Raw genomic sequence first — 18,823 nt, 5'->3', positions numbered from 1 at the left:
CCTGTAATGTTGGTATAAATGGCTATGAAGAATCTTAAAATCATGACCTTGACCTACATTTAAGATCACCGATGTAGATTATATGACCTAAATGTTATGGATATTCAAGGCTTGATGAGAGCAGTGATACTTCTATAGTTTGTTATTGAATTGAGGTTTATTAGCTCTCCTAGCCAAATCTTAGGCCCAAGTGACTTATGCCATAGTACATTATTCAAGTGTCCATCAGCCTATTGTCCATCTGGCATCAACTTCTTCTCAAAACCAAAAGAATCGTGATATTTGGCTAGCAGCTAGGTTCTTGGTATGGAGTTTCACACAGATTGTGAAAAGAAATTACCTTGACCCATATTCAAGGTCACAGGGGTCAAATTTGTTAAAATATTCAAATGACTTCTTCTGATCGACTAAAAGGCCTTAAGAATCAATATATTTATGGCTATAGAAGGTTTCTTGGATGACACCAAATAAAGTATCTTCTGATTAAACTAAAAGGCCTGAAAATAGAGATCTTTGGCTGGTATGCACATGTTTCTAAAAAGATAAAACCTGACATTAATCTTTACAAAAAGAAATGACTGATTGCTTTGAAAATAATTCAGTGAGTCAAATTTAGTGAAACACAGAAACAAGTTCTTTTGATCAACTGAACGGCAAATTATCATTTTGCAAAAAAAAAAATGGGTGAGTGATGCAGACCCTTCGGACCTCTTGTTGTAGAAAAAAAAAGACTTTGAGAAAATTGCATTGGTATCAATGTGGTTAAAAAGTGATGTCTTATACTGGATCATCCAGTCCTTGCTGAACTCTTGATCCCAGCCAGCTAAATAATTATAAACTCACTGACAACTTTATCCTAGCTATAAATATAGCTCACTGACCACTGGATCCTTAGAGCTAACTGACCACTGGTTCATAGCAAACTTGTTACTCAGGGTCCTAGCTAAGTGACTGCTGGTTCATAGCTAACTGATCACTAGTTCATAGCTATAAATATAGCTAACTGACCACTGGATCCTGAGAGCTAACTGACCACTGGATCCCATAGCTAATTACTGACCACTGGATCCCATAGCTAATTACTGACCACTGGATCCCATAGCTAACTGACCCTTTGGCTCCTTGCTAAACGACCACAGGATCTGAGCATGGCGGCTGCACTCTCTTTCAAATTGTAAATAAAGTATATTACTGACTCCATTACCAGGTTCTCCAACTGATATTCAATGACTAACTGATCACAATGCCCATGTGAATATACTCTTTAACGCATTTCTGTAGAATCTTATGTTTCCCATTTGATCATTATTACCCCTGAGCCAAATTTTAAAAAAGATAATTTGAGTTAAATACTGTTTATTTTGCTACCAGCAGTTTAAGCTGAGATGAGAATAATAAATTCACGTTGCAAACTGTTCATCATGACGCAAGGATGAAGTCGTCCAGAAAACTTTAAATGCTAGACTGCAGCTTCCTATCCTTGAAAGGTGTCATTCTCTGAACTTTATTTCTTCTGTATTTTACCTAAAAAGGAAATTTTAGTATTCACGAAAATATATACAGTACTCCTCAACCCTAGAACAGCTACTTCGGATATGACACTGAGCAGACCCGTGGCAATCGTAACTCCATGATTATGTCATTTTCACCGTTGAAGAGGTCTTAACTGACTTCTATGTAAACCTTATGGGGCACTTTTGTTCATAAGAACACCTTGGGTTTTAAATGTCGAAAAGGGCTTGAAATTCTGCATGCCATAATTTTACTTTATGGGTGGAGGTGACTATAAAATGGCAGGTTTGAGAATTATAGAACGCAAAATCATCAAGGACGTTGTAGGCACCACTTGTTATAAAACTTAATGGCTGTGTTTAATTGTTCTCCAATCTCAGGAAACACATTCCAATTCTAGTTTTCTCATTCCTCTGATAAAAAATATTGTATTACTGTGAAAAATACTCAAATTTTGCACTGTGGTAGAAGCCAACTGTCCTTTTCCTATCTCTGGAGTTGTTGATAATTTTTAGGTCGTCTGCCCATCTGTCCGTCATCATTTCACTTCAAACATTTTCTTCTCAAAATCCAAGAGGTAGAGACCTGATATTGGTCATGTGGCATGTTGGGGTGAAGGGCTACCAAGTTTGTTCAAATGACATACTTTCAGGGTCACAGGGGTCAAATATGCTTAAATCTTTAAACAACTTCTTAAGAACCAAGAAGCCCAGGCACTTAATATTGGGCCTGTAGTATGCTGGGGCGAAGGGCTACAAAGTTTTATTTGAATGAATGACCTTAACCCACATTCAAAGTCACAGGGGTCAAATATGCTAAAATCTTGTAAACAACTTCTTGATAACCAGGAGGCACAGGGAGGTTATATTGAGCCTGTAGAAAGCTTGGAAGAATTAAAGGCTACCAAGTTTGTACAACATACTTTCAAGATCACAGGGGTCAATTAGGCTAAAATCTTTAAACAACGTTTTTAATTGCAAAGAGGCACATGCAGAGACTTCATATTGGGCTTGTAGTAGGCTTGGGTAAAGGGCTACCAAATTTGTTCAAATGAATGACCTTGAACTACATTCAAGGTCACTGAAGGGGTCAGATAGGCTAAAACCTTTAAATCACTTCTTAATAACCAAGAAGCCCAGGGACTTGATATATGGCATGTAGTATGCTAGGGTGAAGGGCTTCAGTTAGTATCTGCATATCAATGACCTAGATCAACCTCAAAGTTGTGCTAGAAGCTGGTGAGCGATTCAGGCCCATTGTGTCTCTTGTTTTCAATTGGTGTCAATATCCTTTATATCACATTTTTCGGCAAAGCGGTATGAGATTGGTTCACAAAATCTACGCCATACAATATCTGCCATAAATGCAGTACTTGTTAGGATTGGTCAGAATTTTTTTCTCTCAAAAATAATCAAATGATTACCAGATAATAATCTCTGAGCTTGTTGATTGTTCAATTCTGTCAAAAATGATAGATATACAGTATACAATAATGTCAACTTTGCCAATTATCTGTTTTGAAGATATTTATTTGTTTAAATGTAAGTTTACGAACCATCAATGTCTTTCCTTCAAACTGATCCTGTACATATTAACAAACCATGTCACCTTGCTCAGATGTTCATTGGAACCACTCAGTAATAAACCTTTTAAACATTTCTCTGGAAAATTCAGAACAAACGCTCCTTTATGTCTGCTTTGCACAGTTTGCACCATTCTTTAGTCCTTTTTCACTGAGCTTTTATTCATGTGAAAATTTTAGCAGTGATTTTCTTTTGATTTTCATTTGTTTTTACAATTGAAAAAGAAGTAATTTTATTTGTATAAGAGTGTTAAACGACCTGTCAAAGATGAAGACAATGGCTTAACATGTGACTAATGTAAAGTAATATATGTAAATCATCACATAACTGTTACTATAACAATTAACCATAACTTTTTACTCGTGATTTAAATGACAAAGTGTACACATGTTTGTTTTATGGCTGTGTTAATTACTCCTAAAGTTGTGCCAGCTTGGCTTTATGTCCTGGATGTGTAGCATGTGAACCCCTAGATTGTTAAATGACAGTAATCAGACCGAACTGATCCGCTAAGACATGTATTTTAAGGTTAAGTAGGTTTTTTTATACCACCTAGTGTAGAGGTTGGTTAATTTAGGCAGATTCTGTTAAAATGTCTCTGGCTGGATTAAACATTTTCATGGATCCTGCTGAATCATTCAGAACTTTGAAATGCATGTATAGTAATTAACTCCAAAATCTTTGGTTAACTTGATGCCTCACATTGCTATGGATTATAATGCACAAGGATCTTGTGGAAGGAAACTGAAGTACTGCATGTGGTGTGTGGTTTAGTTGGTGATCAAATCATCAACTCTACCAACCACACAGTAGCCTTTGTCTCCCTTTGTCTGTTTATACAGTTGACCATTGGTATAAATAACTTGCCATATACTTGGTGATATAAATCAGGCCCTGAAGGATTTTTGTTTAAAGTTTAGAGAAAATTCTTCTATACACATACCATTGTTTGTTCGAAGCAATTTTTTTTTTTTTTATTGATCATGTTTGCAATCTATACTTGGCATCTCCTGTGTGCAATTGAGGTAATTAACACTTCATTTATGTAATTATAAGTCTATGTTGTCCATATAAAGAAAAGTTATCTTTGGAGTTGCTCCAAAAATGTTGAATTTTACATTAACAAAAAGAGGCCATATCAATATTGATTTATTTATTAGATCTTTTACATTTTCCCTAAAAGAATTTGAAATACAATGTAATGGTCTGTTGTTATGGTTGTTTTGGTTGTTGTTTTTTTCCCCCCCTTTTTTTTAAAGATACTCTTTTATTTCAGAGTATGAGGGAGAAAACCATGCATGGACAATAGATAACTTGGCAGTAAACATGGGTCCACCGGAGTCCCCACTGTCGTCCGAGTCTCTAGGGGACAGTCCACTGTCTGCCCTCGACTGCCCCCTGTCACCCGCCTCAGAGAACATGACCCCGGACCAGGTCCCCTCGGGAGTTGGAGTGTCTGATGCCAACCCTTACGGCTGTCAGTTCTGTGAGAAAGCCTTCCCGAAGCTCAGCTATCTAAAAATACACGAACAGGTAGACTATCAACTCAACTATAAATAGTAACTAATATTTTATCACTTTCATAGCAAAAGCTGTCATCCCTGCAGGAAAGGCATACAATTTGTACCTGTTTACATGATTTGTAAGATCCATTATAGCTAAAATACCTTCTTCATCTTTCATCTTTTCTTAACTGTCCCTTTGGTGGAGGCTGTTGGTTCTGTCCCTGTAATACCTCTGATGAAGCCTGTGGGTTATGTCCCAGTGTTGAAGGCTGTGGGTTCTGTCCCTGTGGTGAAGGCTGTTGGAAGGCTGTTGGTTCTGTCCCTGTGGTGAAGGCTGTGGGTTCTGTCCCTGTGTGAAGGCTAATGGTTCTGTCCTTGTGGTGAAGGCTGTGGGTTCTGTCCCTGTGGTGAAGGCTGTGGGTTCTGTCCCTGTGATGGCTGTGGGTTCTGTCCCTGTGATGAAGGCTGTGGGTTCTGTCACTGTGGTGAAGGCTGTGGGTCCTGTCCCTGTGGTGAAGGCTGTGGGTTTTGTCCCTATGATGAAAGCTGTATGATTTGTCCTTTTGATGAAGTTGTGGGTTTGTCCCCAGATTATGACATTCCAAAATCCTGCTTGAGGAAAGGTAGTTGAAAATAAAAACTGGCCCATTCTTGAGAATTTTAGAATTATATATATATATACATTGTATACAGACTTTTATATAGAATTATACAGAAATTGGCTTCAGACTGTTATATAAGATACAGGCTGTGTTACATAAATTGATGTTGATATTTGATGTAGATTTAATTATATAAGATAGTGTTCTATAGATAGAATTACCAGAGAGATGCTCAGCTACAATAAATGTATAGGATTTTAGGTGTGCCCTTTATTTCGACCTTCATTAAATTCCTTGATGTGTTATGTTTTATATACTGGCTGTGATCACAGGTGCCAGGTATTAACTGGGTAATGCTATAGTTAGTAGGGTAAGGGGAGCTGTAATATGCAACACGCCTCTTCGACTTTTGTCCCAAGTCCCTAAGTACTCCCCTGTTTATTGTGAAGGAGCTACAAACAGGCTGTAACCAGTAACACTATTACTGTCAAAGCCTTACTACAGATCAGGGTAGCAATGACACAGTACTAAAGCTTCCAGAAGCTACAACTTTATATGTCTGTCAACTGTGGTTCTGTGTACAAAGAACTCACTGTTTCACTTTTTGTACATACACCTGTCTGAACTTCATCTCTAAAAAAGTGAACTAAGTTGCTTGATGTCCCCAAGGATTTGACACTAACTTTCAGGGAGTTATACAATGGATAATATCTGTTATTTTTGCCTATATGCCTTCTACTTCTGGAAATTTAAGACTATCCAAAGATTTGAAATCTTTTGGTGTTATTATCCAAAATTTGAAATCTTTTGGTATTATTTTGTTTTTTTCAGCAAAGAAATGAAAGAAAGTTGATCTTTTTTTTATTTTGTTTCATTTTTAGCTCACCTGTCCAGAACTCAAGGGATGAAGGACTACTATGTTTGTTCAAATAAATGACCTTGACCTTTAATCAAGGTTACATGGGACAAATATGATTTAATTTCAAAACATTCAAAAGACTTCTTCTGAAGAAGTCATGATATTGGGCCAGTAGCATACTGGGCTTTAACCAAGTGTTTTCAAATAACCTACCTACCTTCAAGGTCACAGGGTTAAAATATGTTTTTTCTAGATTACCAGATAACGACATTTAATTTGTAACAATTGCTGGGATGAATGGTTACCATGTTTGTACAAATGAATGAATTTGATTTGTATTTAAGGTCAAAGGAATCAAATATGTTTAACTTCTTGTTTGGCCAGTGATATATTGGGAGGAATGTCTGCCAACAAGTTTGATAAATTGATTGATCCTTATTATTATTTAAGAGCACAGGGGTTAGACATGTTAAAAGAACAACAAATTTAACTTTTTCTTGTGAATATCAAGATGCTTGTGATGTTGATATTAAGCCAGAAAAAATGTTTGGATGAGGGCTAACAAGTTTGTTCTAATGAATACCTTTGTCAATTATCAAGGATACATGGATAAACTATGTTAAAATCTTTTAATATCTTTCAATTCTGATAAATAATCAAGACGCCTGGGGTAATGATATTTGGCTAGTGCCATGCTGGGAATCCACTTCTCTGATCACTGCCAGGTGAGGGATACAGACCAAAGTTGGGCCTCTAGTACTCCTTTAACCAAGTTATAATATAAATGTATATAAACATCTTGTAGATTTGTTGATGATTATCTCTAGACTGTGTTTCTACTTCACAGGTTCACAGTGACCAGTTACCATTCAAATGTGCATTTTGTAGTCGTCTATTCCGACACAAGCGAAGCCGGGACCGTCACGTCAAGCTACACACAGGGGACAAGAAATACAAGTGTTCTCAGTGTGACTCAGCTTTTGCAAGGTAATTCATGCTGTAATAGGCTTCACAACGTAATTACAGCTTTAACAACAGATCCACACCAGGATGTTAATGTGTTACATGAATCCAAATCCATGTCAAGTTCTACAAAGGGGAGATAATCGCTGTCAAATAAGTTACAAAGAGGAGATTATAATTGCAAATCGGGTCATATAAAGGAGAGGTAATCACTGTCAAATAAGTCTTACAAAGATGAGGTTATAGTTGTAAATTAGGTCATGTAAAGGGGAGATAATCACTGTGAAACAGGCCCTACATCGGGAGATTACCACTGGAAAGGCAATCACTACAAAGGGGATGTAATCATTGTAAATTAGGTCATATAAAGGGGGGATAATCACTGTGAAACAAGTCCTAAAAAGGGGAGGTAATCATTGTAAATCTGGTCTTATAAAGGGGAGATTATCATTTATCTATTGAGCAAACGTCTGTAACTCGACTGTCATGTGGTTATTTGTCATCACTTGATTTATGATGTAGATTGTGCTACAGTTGTCACTAAAGGTGATTATCACCAGGATAGTAACGGTATCATAATAAATACAGTATAACATGTCAAAACCAGCCCCTGGATAATCTGGCTTCATTGTTTGTTCCCCACATTTTCCCTCTGAAGTTATAGTAGTTAAAACCTTAATTCTTTTCAAATATGTTCTTTGACAATAAATCACACTTGTGTCTTTTGAGCTTCCAGTTGATACTTCAGTGTTTGGATGTTGATACCGAGGCTGACCCAGATACATGTTACATGTTATATTGATGCAGTATATGACAAACCCTTTTTTTGGTCATTGACAATTTAATGGGTCTCAGTGATGTCTGGTTTAGACAAGTGTGTTTAACCTTTAAAGAATTTAATACTGTGTTGAAAAAGAATTTCATACCGATGTTCATGAATGTTTCTTTTCTTTTCATTTGTGGAAAATTAACATTGCCATTAACAATGAGTGCATGTGTACCAATGGGAAGTTAATACCTAATCCTGAATAATTCATAAAAGATAACCCCATATGATCATCACTACTTGTTGCTCGATTAATGCTGAATTGCTTATGTTACCAATTGGCTTAGTAACATGCTGTATCAAGTTACTAATTGCAAATTACTAATACCGTATTTGACCTAATAAGGGTGCCCCTACCTTTTTTCCAGGAAATAAATCTTTGACTGAGTGTCAAAATGGTGTTCAAAAGTAATAATTCATGTGAAATATTTTGCTACTTTATGTGTTAAATTTTCTTCAGCAAATTAAGTAACTGGATCACAAGTTTTCGCCACATTTTGTGTATTCCTACAGATGACATGTCAGTGCAAAGAGCATCCGAAACTAAACACACATACAAATAATAACTTACCATCTTTATTTGAAGATAAGTAAAAAACTTCATTCTTGTTGATAAATAACTTTTGTTCAGAACAGAAAGCTAGTAAAAGACATTGTAAATCAATTATTAGGTCAAAGAAAACGATGTCTGATATGATCTGGGAAATCACCTGTGTCTATAAATAGAACACAAAAGCGTAGTTCCATTTGAACATAAATGGTGGAACACACATTCTCTGGTCTAAAGATCAGCTGGCATGGTTTACAAGTTTACAGGAATGTTCAAGTGATGTTTAAGCTTAATATATGATAATGAATAGATATATTCATCTGGAATATTTTTATGACTGAATATTTTACCATTTCCACAACTTTGGGTATTCTGCTATAAGGTATAGTCTGTTTCATAAAACTTCAGAATAACTAATCTTACAAGTTTACAGGAATGTTCAAGTGATGTTTAAGCTTAATATATGATAATGAATAGATATATTCATCTGGAATATTTTTATGACTGAATATTTTACCATTTCCACAACTTTGGGTATTCTGCTATAAGGTATAGTCTGTTTCATAAAACTTCAGAATAACTAATCTTACAAGTTTACAGGAATGTTCAAGTGATGTTTAAGCTTAATATATGATAATGAATAGATATATTCATCTGGAATATTTTTATGACTGAATATTTTACCATTTCCACAACTTTGGGTATTCTGCTATAAGGTATAGTCTGTTTCATAAAACTTCAGAATAACTAATCTTACAAGTTTACAGGAATGTTCAAGTGATGTTTAAGCTTAATATATGATAATGAATAGATATATTCATCTGGAATATTTTTATGACTGAATATTTTACCATTTCCACAACTTTGGGTATTCTGCTATAAGGTATAGTCTGTTTCATAAAACTTCAGAATAAGTAATCTTAATAAGGCCCCCCCCCCCCCCCCCCCCCCCCCCCCCCCCCCCTGTCAATTACCAGCGCCCTGCGTCCTTATTAGGTCAAATACGGTATGCCATGATGAGGATGGGTAGTTTATGGGTTGGTAACAAATATATCCAAACCTTGTTACTAATACCGTATATCAGGTTTTTTTTTAGCGAGTGTCTAATTTTCGCAATTTTCGCGACCAGACTCGGTCGCGAATTATAAGATATCGCTAAAATTGGTCACATTTTACAGTAAGAGTTAGCTCCCTTGTAGGAGTGTTGTCATGAACCGATCACCTGTTTACACATGCCGTATACAGGTGTGCTTAATTGGCCGTGACTCGACTGAACTGTTTTATTCAATAAAAATGTACTCACAGTTGACCATATGTTTTGTCCTTTGTATAGATCTATTTGAAATCATAACGAGAGTGGCATTGCCAAGTGAAACATGGCCATGCTACGATTTGTAACCGTTACACGAAAGGACAAAGAAAATCCGGTCAGGGACAGACCTGAGTTTGCTGAAGCAAACAAACGTGTAGATGAATTATTATTACTGTACTTCTTCGTTTTTGTTGTATATGAAACATATGTACGCTAAAATTTGAATTACACGTTGTGAAAACGCTAAAAATGAAATACGCTAAAAATAAAACGTGTCATTTTGTACAGAAAACGCGAAATTTGGCATACGCTAAAAAAACCTGATATACGGTATACCATGATGAGGATGGGTAATTTATGGGTTGGTAACATGCTGTATCCAAACCTCGTTACTAATATACCATGATGAGGATGGGTAATTTATGGGTTAGTAACATGCTGTATCCAAACCTCGTTACTAGTATGCCATGATGAGGATGGGTAATTTATGGGTTAGTAACATGCTGTATCCAAACCTCGTTACTAGTATGCCATGATGAGGATGGGTAATTTATGGGTTAGTAACATGCTGTATCCAAACCTCGTTACTAATATGCCATGATGAGAATGGGTAATTTATGGGTTGGTAACAAATGTATCCAATCTGTTACTAACGTACCATATTTAAGATGAGTAAATTAGTTGTTAAGAAAAGATAATAACAGCAACAGATTCTTTATTTTACCTATTGATTTCAAATGATTTCCACATTCTATAAACACTTGACTGGCATATTAAGAATCACTCTGGGCATCCTGAAAATGTTTCTGTTGTACAGTGGGAACACAAAAATATTTTATTGACTGGAAAAAATGGCCCCTTTCATTATACAGGTATGCCTATAATTTGATATAAATAATGGAAACACTCAAGAATATCTGTATTGTAATTCAATTGTATTGTATTCCAAAATGAGCAGATACAATGTACAAATGTATATATGGATATATTGTGTTGGTCCTATTTGAAACAACAGAGAAATCCAGATGCATCCAGGTAATTATAACTGATCTGATAAATTTTATGTTGATGTTTTAGGAGTGACCACCTGAAGAGCCACCTTAAAACCCATGAGAACGGAAAACCATTTCAGTGTACTATATGTAACCGTGGTTACCAAACTGCTGCAGGCTTGACCTCCCATGTAATGACCCATAAGAAGGGGAGTGATTTGAGCTCCGATGTACAGTGCCATATCTGTAAGGATGTGTTTACTTCCCTGGCTGAGGTACAAACTCACATGCTGGTTCATCGTGAGGAGAGCATCCCAGGCAAGTCTACATTCCAGTGTCCTTACTGTGGAGATACAAGTCCTAATCAGGATGCCCTCAAACTTCATGTGGAACAGATGCACGTTGCTGATCAGCTGACCAACTGTCCCATCTGTCAGAAGTCATGCGTGAACACTGATGATCTGGTACATCACATGGCTTCCCACGACCTACTATCTGTTGATCGTATACCCACTGATGACCATGACCTCACGGGCTCTACCACCGGGGCCACATCCAGCCTCACCCACTCTCTAGGTGGTCAGCCCTTGGTCAGTGAGATGCTTGTATGTCCATATTGTTTCAGTAGTGATTATGATTCTCTGGAAATCCTCGAGATACACATGCAGAGTGTACACTCAGTAAAACCCACAGAGGTTTATACCTGTAACTACTGTAACGCCCCCTACCAGAACTTGTATAGTCTGCACGAACACATGCGAGCAGTCCACCAGAATCAACCTTGCATGGACATCAAGTATCCCTGTACCCATTGCTCTCGTCAGTTCTCTAGCATAGAGAATCTCCAACAACACAAGAAGCTCATCCATTACTACGAGCGTCGGGAGAGGAGCGAGTCGCGGAATTCACTCTACTGTATTATGTGTTCAATGTCATTCCAGTCGGCTGGTTCACTTCAGGAACACATGGCCATGATGCATCACTCCTCACCCAAGTCTGAACCCAAGTATACTGACACAAAGTCTCACTCAAGCGCCAGCAACAAGCGCCGCTCCTCACTGATGAACCATGGGTCAGACGGGGGATACCACCAGAAACGGGATAATGACAAATCATTTAATAGACGTGGTATCAACATGCCGCTCAGCTTCACCTCTACCCCAGACCCCCATAAAGATCGAATACCCACAACTTCACCTTTCCAGGAACAGATAACCTGTGACCACTGCAATGCCACATTCCATGACAGGAAGAACTTCCAAGCCCACATAAAGCTCCACATGGACAGCAGTTCCGGTGGACAGTACTGCTGTAAACTGTGTAAGCAGCAGTTCCCCACTGAGGAACAACTGGAGAAGCACAGCTCCAGTCACTTCCTTAGTATGACTACCGAGTATGGCTGTACCAGCTGTGTCAAGTTCTTCTCCAAGCCAGACGAGCTCCAGAAACACCTGATGGATATACATGCTCACCACTTGTACAGGTAGGTCACTTAAAACTTGTAGGAAGATCAGGATTCATTCCTACTCCCCTACCTATCTATACCCCGAATTTTCCTGTACATTTAGGTGACCTAAGGTCACAAGGGATAGTTGAATTGAATCTTTCTCCAATTATTGTATTAATTCTGTAAAAAAAATCCTGACATTGTCTTAAATTTTATTGGAGTACATGTATTTCATTTTTTATTGGAGTACATGTATTTCATTGAAGTATGTACTTTCTAAGAGAGATAACTCTTGTTGGTTTTTGTAGCAGTTGAGATTTAACATAAACCAAATCTTAAAATCTTAAGATGAATTCTAAATAGTATAGATAGATAGTTGAGTTTTATGTGAGAGAATGATCTTTATCTGTTGTAGATGCTCACTATGTAAGGAAATCTTTGACTCCAAGGTCAATGTACAGGTGCACTTTGCCATCAAACACAGTAACGAGTGTAAGCTGTATAAATGTACCAAGTGTGACTCTGTGTTCAGGTCCGAGATGGAGTGGCAGGTTCATGTTAGAGTGAACCATCTGCATGTGGCTAAACCATACAGGTAGGTTGTACAAGTGTATGTGACAGTTTGTGTCAACATAAAGGCTGACAATAAATTACCTATATAGAAATATATTTTCATAGCAGTACATAGTTTACAAATAGTAGCACACTCTGTCTGATTACAATATTATTTTGTAAATATTCTTGCAGAAATATTGGTTGTCCAAGCAGACAACACCAATGACCTTTTGTTGACCTTTTGTTACAGGTGTCTTTTCTGTAAAGAGAGCTTCTCATCAGAGATGGATCTTCAGTGTCATCTGACCACACACAACAAACCCTTCAGGTGTCCGATGTGTGACGAGTCCTTCCATGTAGAGTACCTCCTAGACAAGCACATGCAGAATATACATGGCAATCCTACAGAGAAAGGCATTCCTCCACCACCTCCACAAATGTCTCCTGTCAAAATCAAGGTAGAACGGGATGTTGATACTCCAGGTTACAACGATCGGACACCTCCCCACCCCAGCCCCAGGTACTCCCCAAAGAATTTAAATGGGCCAGGGATCTGGAAGAGCTCAGAGTTGCTACACACATGTAACATCTGTGACATGAAGTTTGAGCAGCTGGCGTTATTACAAGCTCACAAAGCTGTGGATCATGGTCTCTCAGCTAAAAAGTCGAGTACATCCAGTGCTTCTGTCAGTCCTGACCAGATTTCGGCCATGAAATCCGAGCCAGATCACCAGCCAATCAGAAAGCCAGCTATACCTGCAGCTTCTGTAGCATCTGTGGCCCCTGCTGTTTCTATGGCATCATTAGCATCTATCACATCAGCGGCCATGTCTTTACAGGAACACCTTCAGGCAGAAACTCCCATAATTCCTTCTGCTAATTGTCACTCTCCTGTAACCTCCAAATCCATGTCACTGCCTGTTGTAGTCATCAGTGAGAAGCTAAGCTTGGCCTGTATGTATTGCAGTCAAACCTTCAAGAGTAGAGGTGACATGGACAAACACATGAAGATTCACCAGAACAATGGCAGCCAGAAGTGCAACATCTGTGATCAGGTGTTTCCCACCTCCAGTATATTGGCTGAGCACAAACTCACCCACTGCAAGATTGTACAGGGCAATAGTTGTGTGCTTTGTAAAATCCCCCTAAAAAACGAGGACCAGTTCTATGTTCACACACAGGAGCACGGATTCCAGGGTACTTTCATGCAATGTCTCATATGCCGGCAGACACTGGCATCTATGGTAGAGTTGCAGATGCATGGCAAACACCATTTCCAGGTCAAGTCCAGCTTTTACACATGCTGTGTCTGTCTCAAAACATTTAACTCCAAAGAAAACCTGGTGTCAAAGATGAACAGCAGTGGAAGAACATACTACGTATGTAAACCTTGTTACCATGGTGAACACTCTGAGTACTTATGTTCCGAGTGTGGAGCAAGTTTCCCCACCAATGGGGAGCTCGACACACATATTGGTACACACAAGAAAAGCTACCAGTGTATAAAATGCCAGGAGTCATTTAGTAGTGAGTACGAGATTCAGTTACATGTGGCTACACACATGATGACGGAGGGCAATGTCCATGATTGTAAGCTTTGCTCACGAACATTTGAGTCACCAGCCAAGCTACAGTGTCATCTTATAGATCACACCTACAGAAACTCAGAATTCAGGTGCAGTGTTTGTTGTAAGATATTTGCTAGTTCTGTTGAGATACAAAGCCATGCTATAGAGCATGGGCCAGGTGCCCGGCGTTACGGATGTAGCCAGTGCAACCAGAAGTTCTTCTTTAGTGCTGAGCTGGAGAATCATGCATTCATGCACACAGTCGGGGAAAATTCTGTATCTCTGAACTCATCAGATCTCACCTGCACCGAGTGTAACAAGACATTTAGTAACAGTGTCAATCTCAACAACCACAGGAAGATCCACGAGCACAACGAAAACAACTTCAAGTGTAATCTGTGTGCTGAGGCATTCCACAGTATGGGAGCTTTGCAGAGCCATTTCTACTCCTGCCACTCGGAACTCGACAAACAAACCTACAGGTGTCCGGAGTGTGACAAGGAGTTCCCTTCTCTGAGTAACCTACAGAGTCACCTAAGGATACACAGGCTAGGTAGGTAAACAGATGTAGCTCCCACTCATGATATTTAATATATATTACAGTAAGTTCTATAAAGTTAGCCAGTATGGTTTGGTATGAATTCTGCAATAATTTGGGCTATTAATTTAAATTTGAAATTTTGCAATTCTTTAGAAGTCATGTGATATATGTATTAATTGTACACAATCAATTCTTGAATATATGTCACTAATTAACATAGAACTTGCTACATACCAGACATCTGAAATTCTAATGTAAAATGAACATGATTACAGGGTGGTATTCCTCAAGGCCTATCCCAGGATGATGTAATTACTGACTGCACAGATATACAGAATGCAACTTTTTTATAGTCATCATAGATTAGAATTAATCATCTAAGCTTGCTGGAAGACATATACCGTAGGTTTATTGGTAAGATGTTTATGACATTTGTTTGCCTTTCTTATCAGGGAAGGAGAATCGTAAGACTCACCTGCGTCCCCACCCAGGAGGAAAGCCATTCCTCTGTCCAGTGTGTGGCAAGTCATTTGCCAGGAAATGTCAAATCAAGGAACACATGAGAGTGCATTTTGCTCAGGTAATTATTGATACATTGTACATGTTTAAATAAAGTACACAATACCTGTGTGAGTTTATGTCAGGCTAGTACTTATTGTTGACCAAGGATGAGGTGGGTGTGTGATCTGTTTAATCCTGTATTTAGTGTTGAGTGAACTCTAGAATCTTGTAGTTAGTGTTGAGTGTACTATTGAATCTTGTATTCGGTGTTGAGTGAACTATTGAATCTTGTATTAAGTGTTGACTGAACTATTGAATCTTGTATTCAATGATTAGTAAACTATTGAATCTTTTATTTAGTGTTGAGTGAGCTATTGAATCTTGTATTCAGTGTTGAGTGAACTATTGAATCTTGTATTCAATGCTTAGTAAACTATTGAATCTTGTATTAAGTGTTGACTGAACTATTGAATCTTGTATTCAATGCTTAGTAAACTATTGAATCTTGTATTAAGTGTTGACTGAACTATTGAATCTTGTATTCAGTGTTGAGTGAACTATTGAATCTTGTATTCAATGCTTAGTAAACTATTGAATCTTGTATTCAGTGTTGACTGAACTATTGAATCTTTTATTTAGTGTTGGGTGAGCTATTGAATCTTGTATTCAGTGTTGGGTTAACTATTGAATCTTGTATTCATAGCTTAGTAAACTATTGAACCTTGTATTCAGTGTTGAGTGAACTATTGAATCTTGTATTCAGTGTTGACTGAACTATTGAATCTTTTATTTAGTGTTGGGTGAGCTATTGAATCTTGTATTTAGTATTGCGTGAACTATTGAATCTTGTATTCAGTGTTGACTGAACTATTGAATCTTTTATTTAGTGTTGGGTGAGCTATTGAATCTTGTATTTAGTATTGCGTGAACTATTGAATCTTGTATTCAGTGTTGGGTTAACTATTGAATCTTGTATTCATAGCTTAGTAAACTATTGAACCTTGTATTCAGTGTTGAGTGAACTATTGAATCTTTTATTCAGTGTTGAGTTAACTATTGAATCTTGTATTTAGTGCTCTGTGAACTATAGAATCTTGTATTTAGTGCTCTGTGAACTATAGAATCTTGTATTTAGTGCTCTGTGAACTATAGAATCTTGTATTTAGTGCTCTGTGAACTATAGAATCTTGTATTTAGTGCTCTGTGAACTATAGAATCTTGTATTTAGTGCTCTGTGAACTATAGAATCTTGTATTTAGTGCTCTGTGAACTATAGAATCTTGTATTTAGTGCTCTGTGAACTATAGAATCTTGTATTTAGTGCTCTGCGAACTATAGAATCTTGTATTTAGTGCTCTGTGAACTATTGAATCTTGTATTTAGTGCTCTGTGAACTATAGAATCTTGTATTCTGTCTAAGAGAGTACTTTCTATCCTCAGGATTCCAGTCAGATGGCCGACATGCAGAGCTTCCTGGATATAGAAGGGAATAGTGACAGTGCCAGTATTACCAGTGAGGACAATGGCTTTGACCCGGTCTCGGACATGTCATACTCCGAACAAGATGGTGGACAAACTGGAGAGGCCAACAACAGCTCTCTCGCCCCTAATGACGTAAACAATCATGTTGAAGGGGGAAGGCAAAAAGAACAGTCAGCTGTTTTTTGAAATTTTAATTATTAAAAGGAGAGTTGCTGTATTTTTTAAAGTGTTTTATCATGAAGTCCAAGAGGTGGGAGGAGGGGGAGATCAAGAGAATTGTTGGCTGTTTATTGAACACTGATATAAATCTGTCAGTCAAAACGTTACTGTGATGGAACAGAAATAAAGAGAAAGTTGATGTTCTATTTAAGTGTGAACTACTGATTGAGAGGGTAGGTTTATAGCATCGGTCAAGGACTTTATATATCTAACTGTGTTGACATGGAATGTACTGTCACCTTTCAGGAAATGTAGACAAGTTTTGTGTTTTTATTTCAATGCCTGTGAATTAATTAAAAATATTTTAGACAGAATTTTAGCAAATTATAATTGTATGATATTTACAGTGATCAGAATTTTTCTTATGGTTTTTGATGTATTGGTATATCACTACATCAACATAAAGAGCAATTTACTGTATGTTTCAAAAGAAACAGCCAGGCTCTTATAAATGATCAAGTGCTCAGAACATACAGACATTCCAGCCTAACTAGGTAACAGAGTGATTTTATTGCAGACATTGAGAGTGTCCTTCTATATATGGTAGTAACATAGATAAAGTGAATGTAAAAAATCTGTTAGGACCTGGCTAACTCCGCCAATAAGCCCACCCATGTCAATTACATCTCATTGAAAATATTTTCAAATATTACCCATCCCTCAAAATGTACATGACGACCTCCTGGACTTACGTCTACAATATCCTGTTGTATTTTTAACTTAATACTTTGAATCTGGTAATAAGTGGTTTATAGGTTTCAAATTAATTATGTAACCTATTTTGTGAAAGTTTACATCATTTATATCACAGGGACTAACTGGTAGTGAATTGCCGACCTTAACATCGGTGTTTACTAGACTGAGATTCCTCTGACCCAGACACCATGTCTGGTGTAGGTCAAGAACGCACTAGGTCTATATGAAAACGTGAAATCCTCCAACACTGTTTGGTGTCAGGGCCAGAGGAAACTCGGGCTACAGTGTTTACCTACTGTGTTAAGGTTTGTAATTTGCTACTGATCCCTTGGAGTTGTATCTTTAAGGCTAGCTGAGAAATTATTTATAAAGCGAATACCTACCATATTCTTTCTTTTTCTTGATTTTTAATGAAATGATGAAGGATTAGCATCACTGCTTCTGTTAGGGTGAAATGTGAGGTCAGATGTCATTCTTTTTATTTTGTATAAACACCGTTCACTATATCAATTGATTGTATGTCTTATAAGAAACAGCCAGGCTCATATAAATGATAAAGTGCTCAGAACCTACAGACAAAATATACCTGCATAACTAGCTGAAAAATATAGCTAATACCTATCATATTCTTTTTAATGAAATCATGAATGACCATTATCTAATTAGTGTGTCACGGCTTCCGTTAGGGTGACACTGGGAGGCCAGGTGTCATTCTTTTATTTTGTATTAACACCAGTTCAGATATGCTTGTATACTTTGTTATTAGATGTAATGGTATTTAAAATTATATAACAAAAAACAAAACAAAAAACCAAAACAGGCAACCAAAACCCTTGTTAAAGACACTGTTTTGAAGCACCTATATTGTGTATTTTTATCAGTTATAATTTTTTGCCTGTAGTTTGCTACACTTTTTTTTATCTTGTTAAGTGCTATACCTGTTTTGGTACAATTGTATGCTGATAATAGCATTTTAATTTTTACTCAACAGTTCATTTTTTTTGTATTATGTTATTGCTGAAGTGTAAATTGTTAAAAACAAAATCAATTATAATGAAACTGCGAATAAAAAATGTACATACAGCATTTATTGCTTTCTGTTTATATTTC

At 37.3% G+C, this 18,823-nt stretch overlaps 1 protein-coding gene across 1 annotated transcript in view; it reads left to right on the top strand.

The window, feature by feature from the left end:
- The window catches only part of LOC117338089 (zinc finger protein 423-like), a 71,418-nt gene extending 52,628 nt beyond the window's left edge, over positions 1 to 18,790 (top strand). Inside the window, exons 4-10 of the mRNA XM_033899285.1 lie at positions 4,372 to 4,628; positions 6,909 to 7,048; positions 10,790 to 12,187; positions 12,567 to 12,746; positions 12,957 to 14,827; positions 15,268 to 15,395; positions 16,757 to 18,790. Of these exons, the coding sequence (XP_033755176.1) occupies positions 4,372 to 4,628; positions 6,909 to 7,048; positions 10,790 to 12,187; positions 12,567 to 12,746; positions 12,957 to 14,827; positions 15,268 to 15,395; positions 16,757 to 16,984 (4,202 nt within the window). The 3' untranslated portion in view covers positions 16,985 to 18,790. The remainder of the gene's footprint in view (positions 1 to 4,371; positions 4,629 to 6,908; positions 7,049 to 10,789; positions 12,188 to 12,566; positions 12,747 to 12,956; positions 14,828 to 15,267; positions 15,396 to 16,756) is intronic.
- The last annotated feature ends 33 nt before the right edge of the window (positions 18,791 to 18,823 follow it).

The sequence above is a fragment of the Pecten maximus genome, chromosome 11 (assembly GCF_902652985.1).
Source record: "Pecten maximus chromosome 11, xPecMax1.1, whole genome shotgun sequence".
NCBI classification, from domain to species: domain Eukaryota; kingdom Metazoa; phylum Mollusca; class Bivalvia; order Pectinida; family Pectinidae; genus Pecten; species Pecten maximus.
The sequence above is the reverse complement of the archived record's forward strand: the minus strand, read 5'-3'. Positions and strand labels throughout refer to the sequence as shown.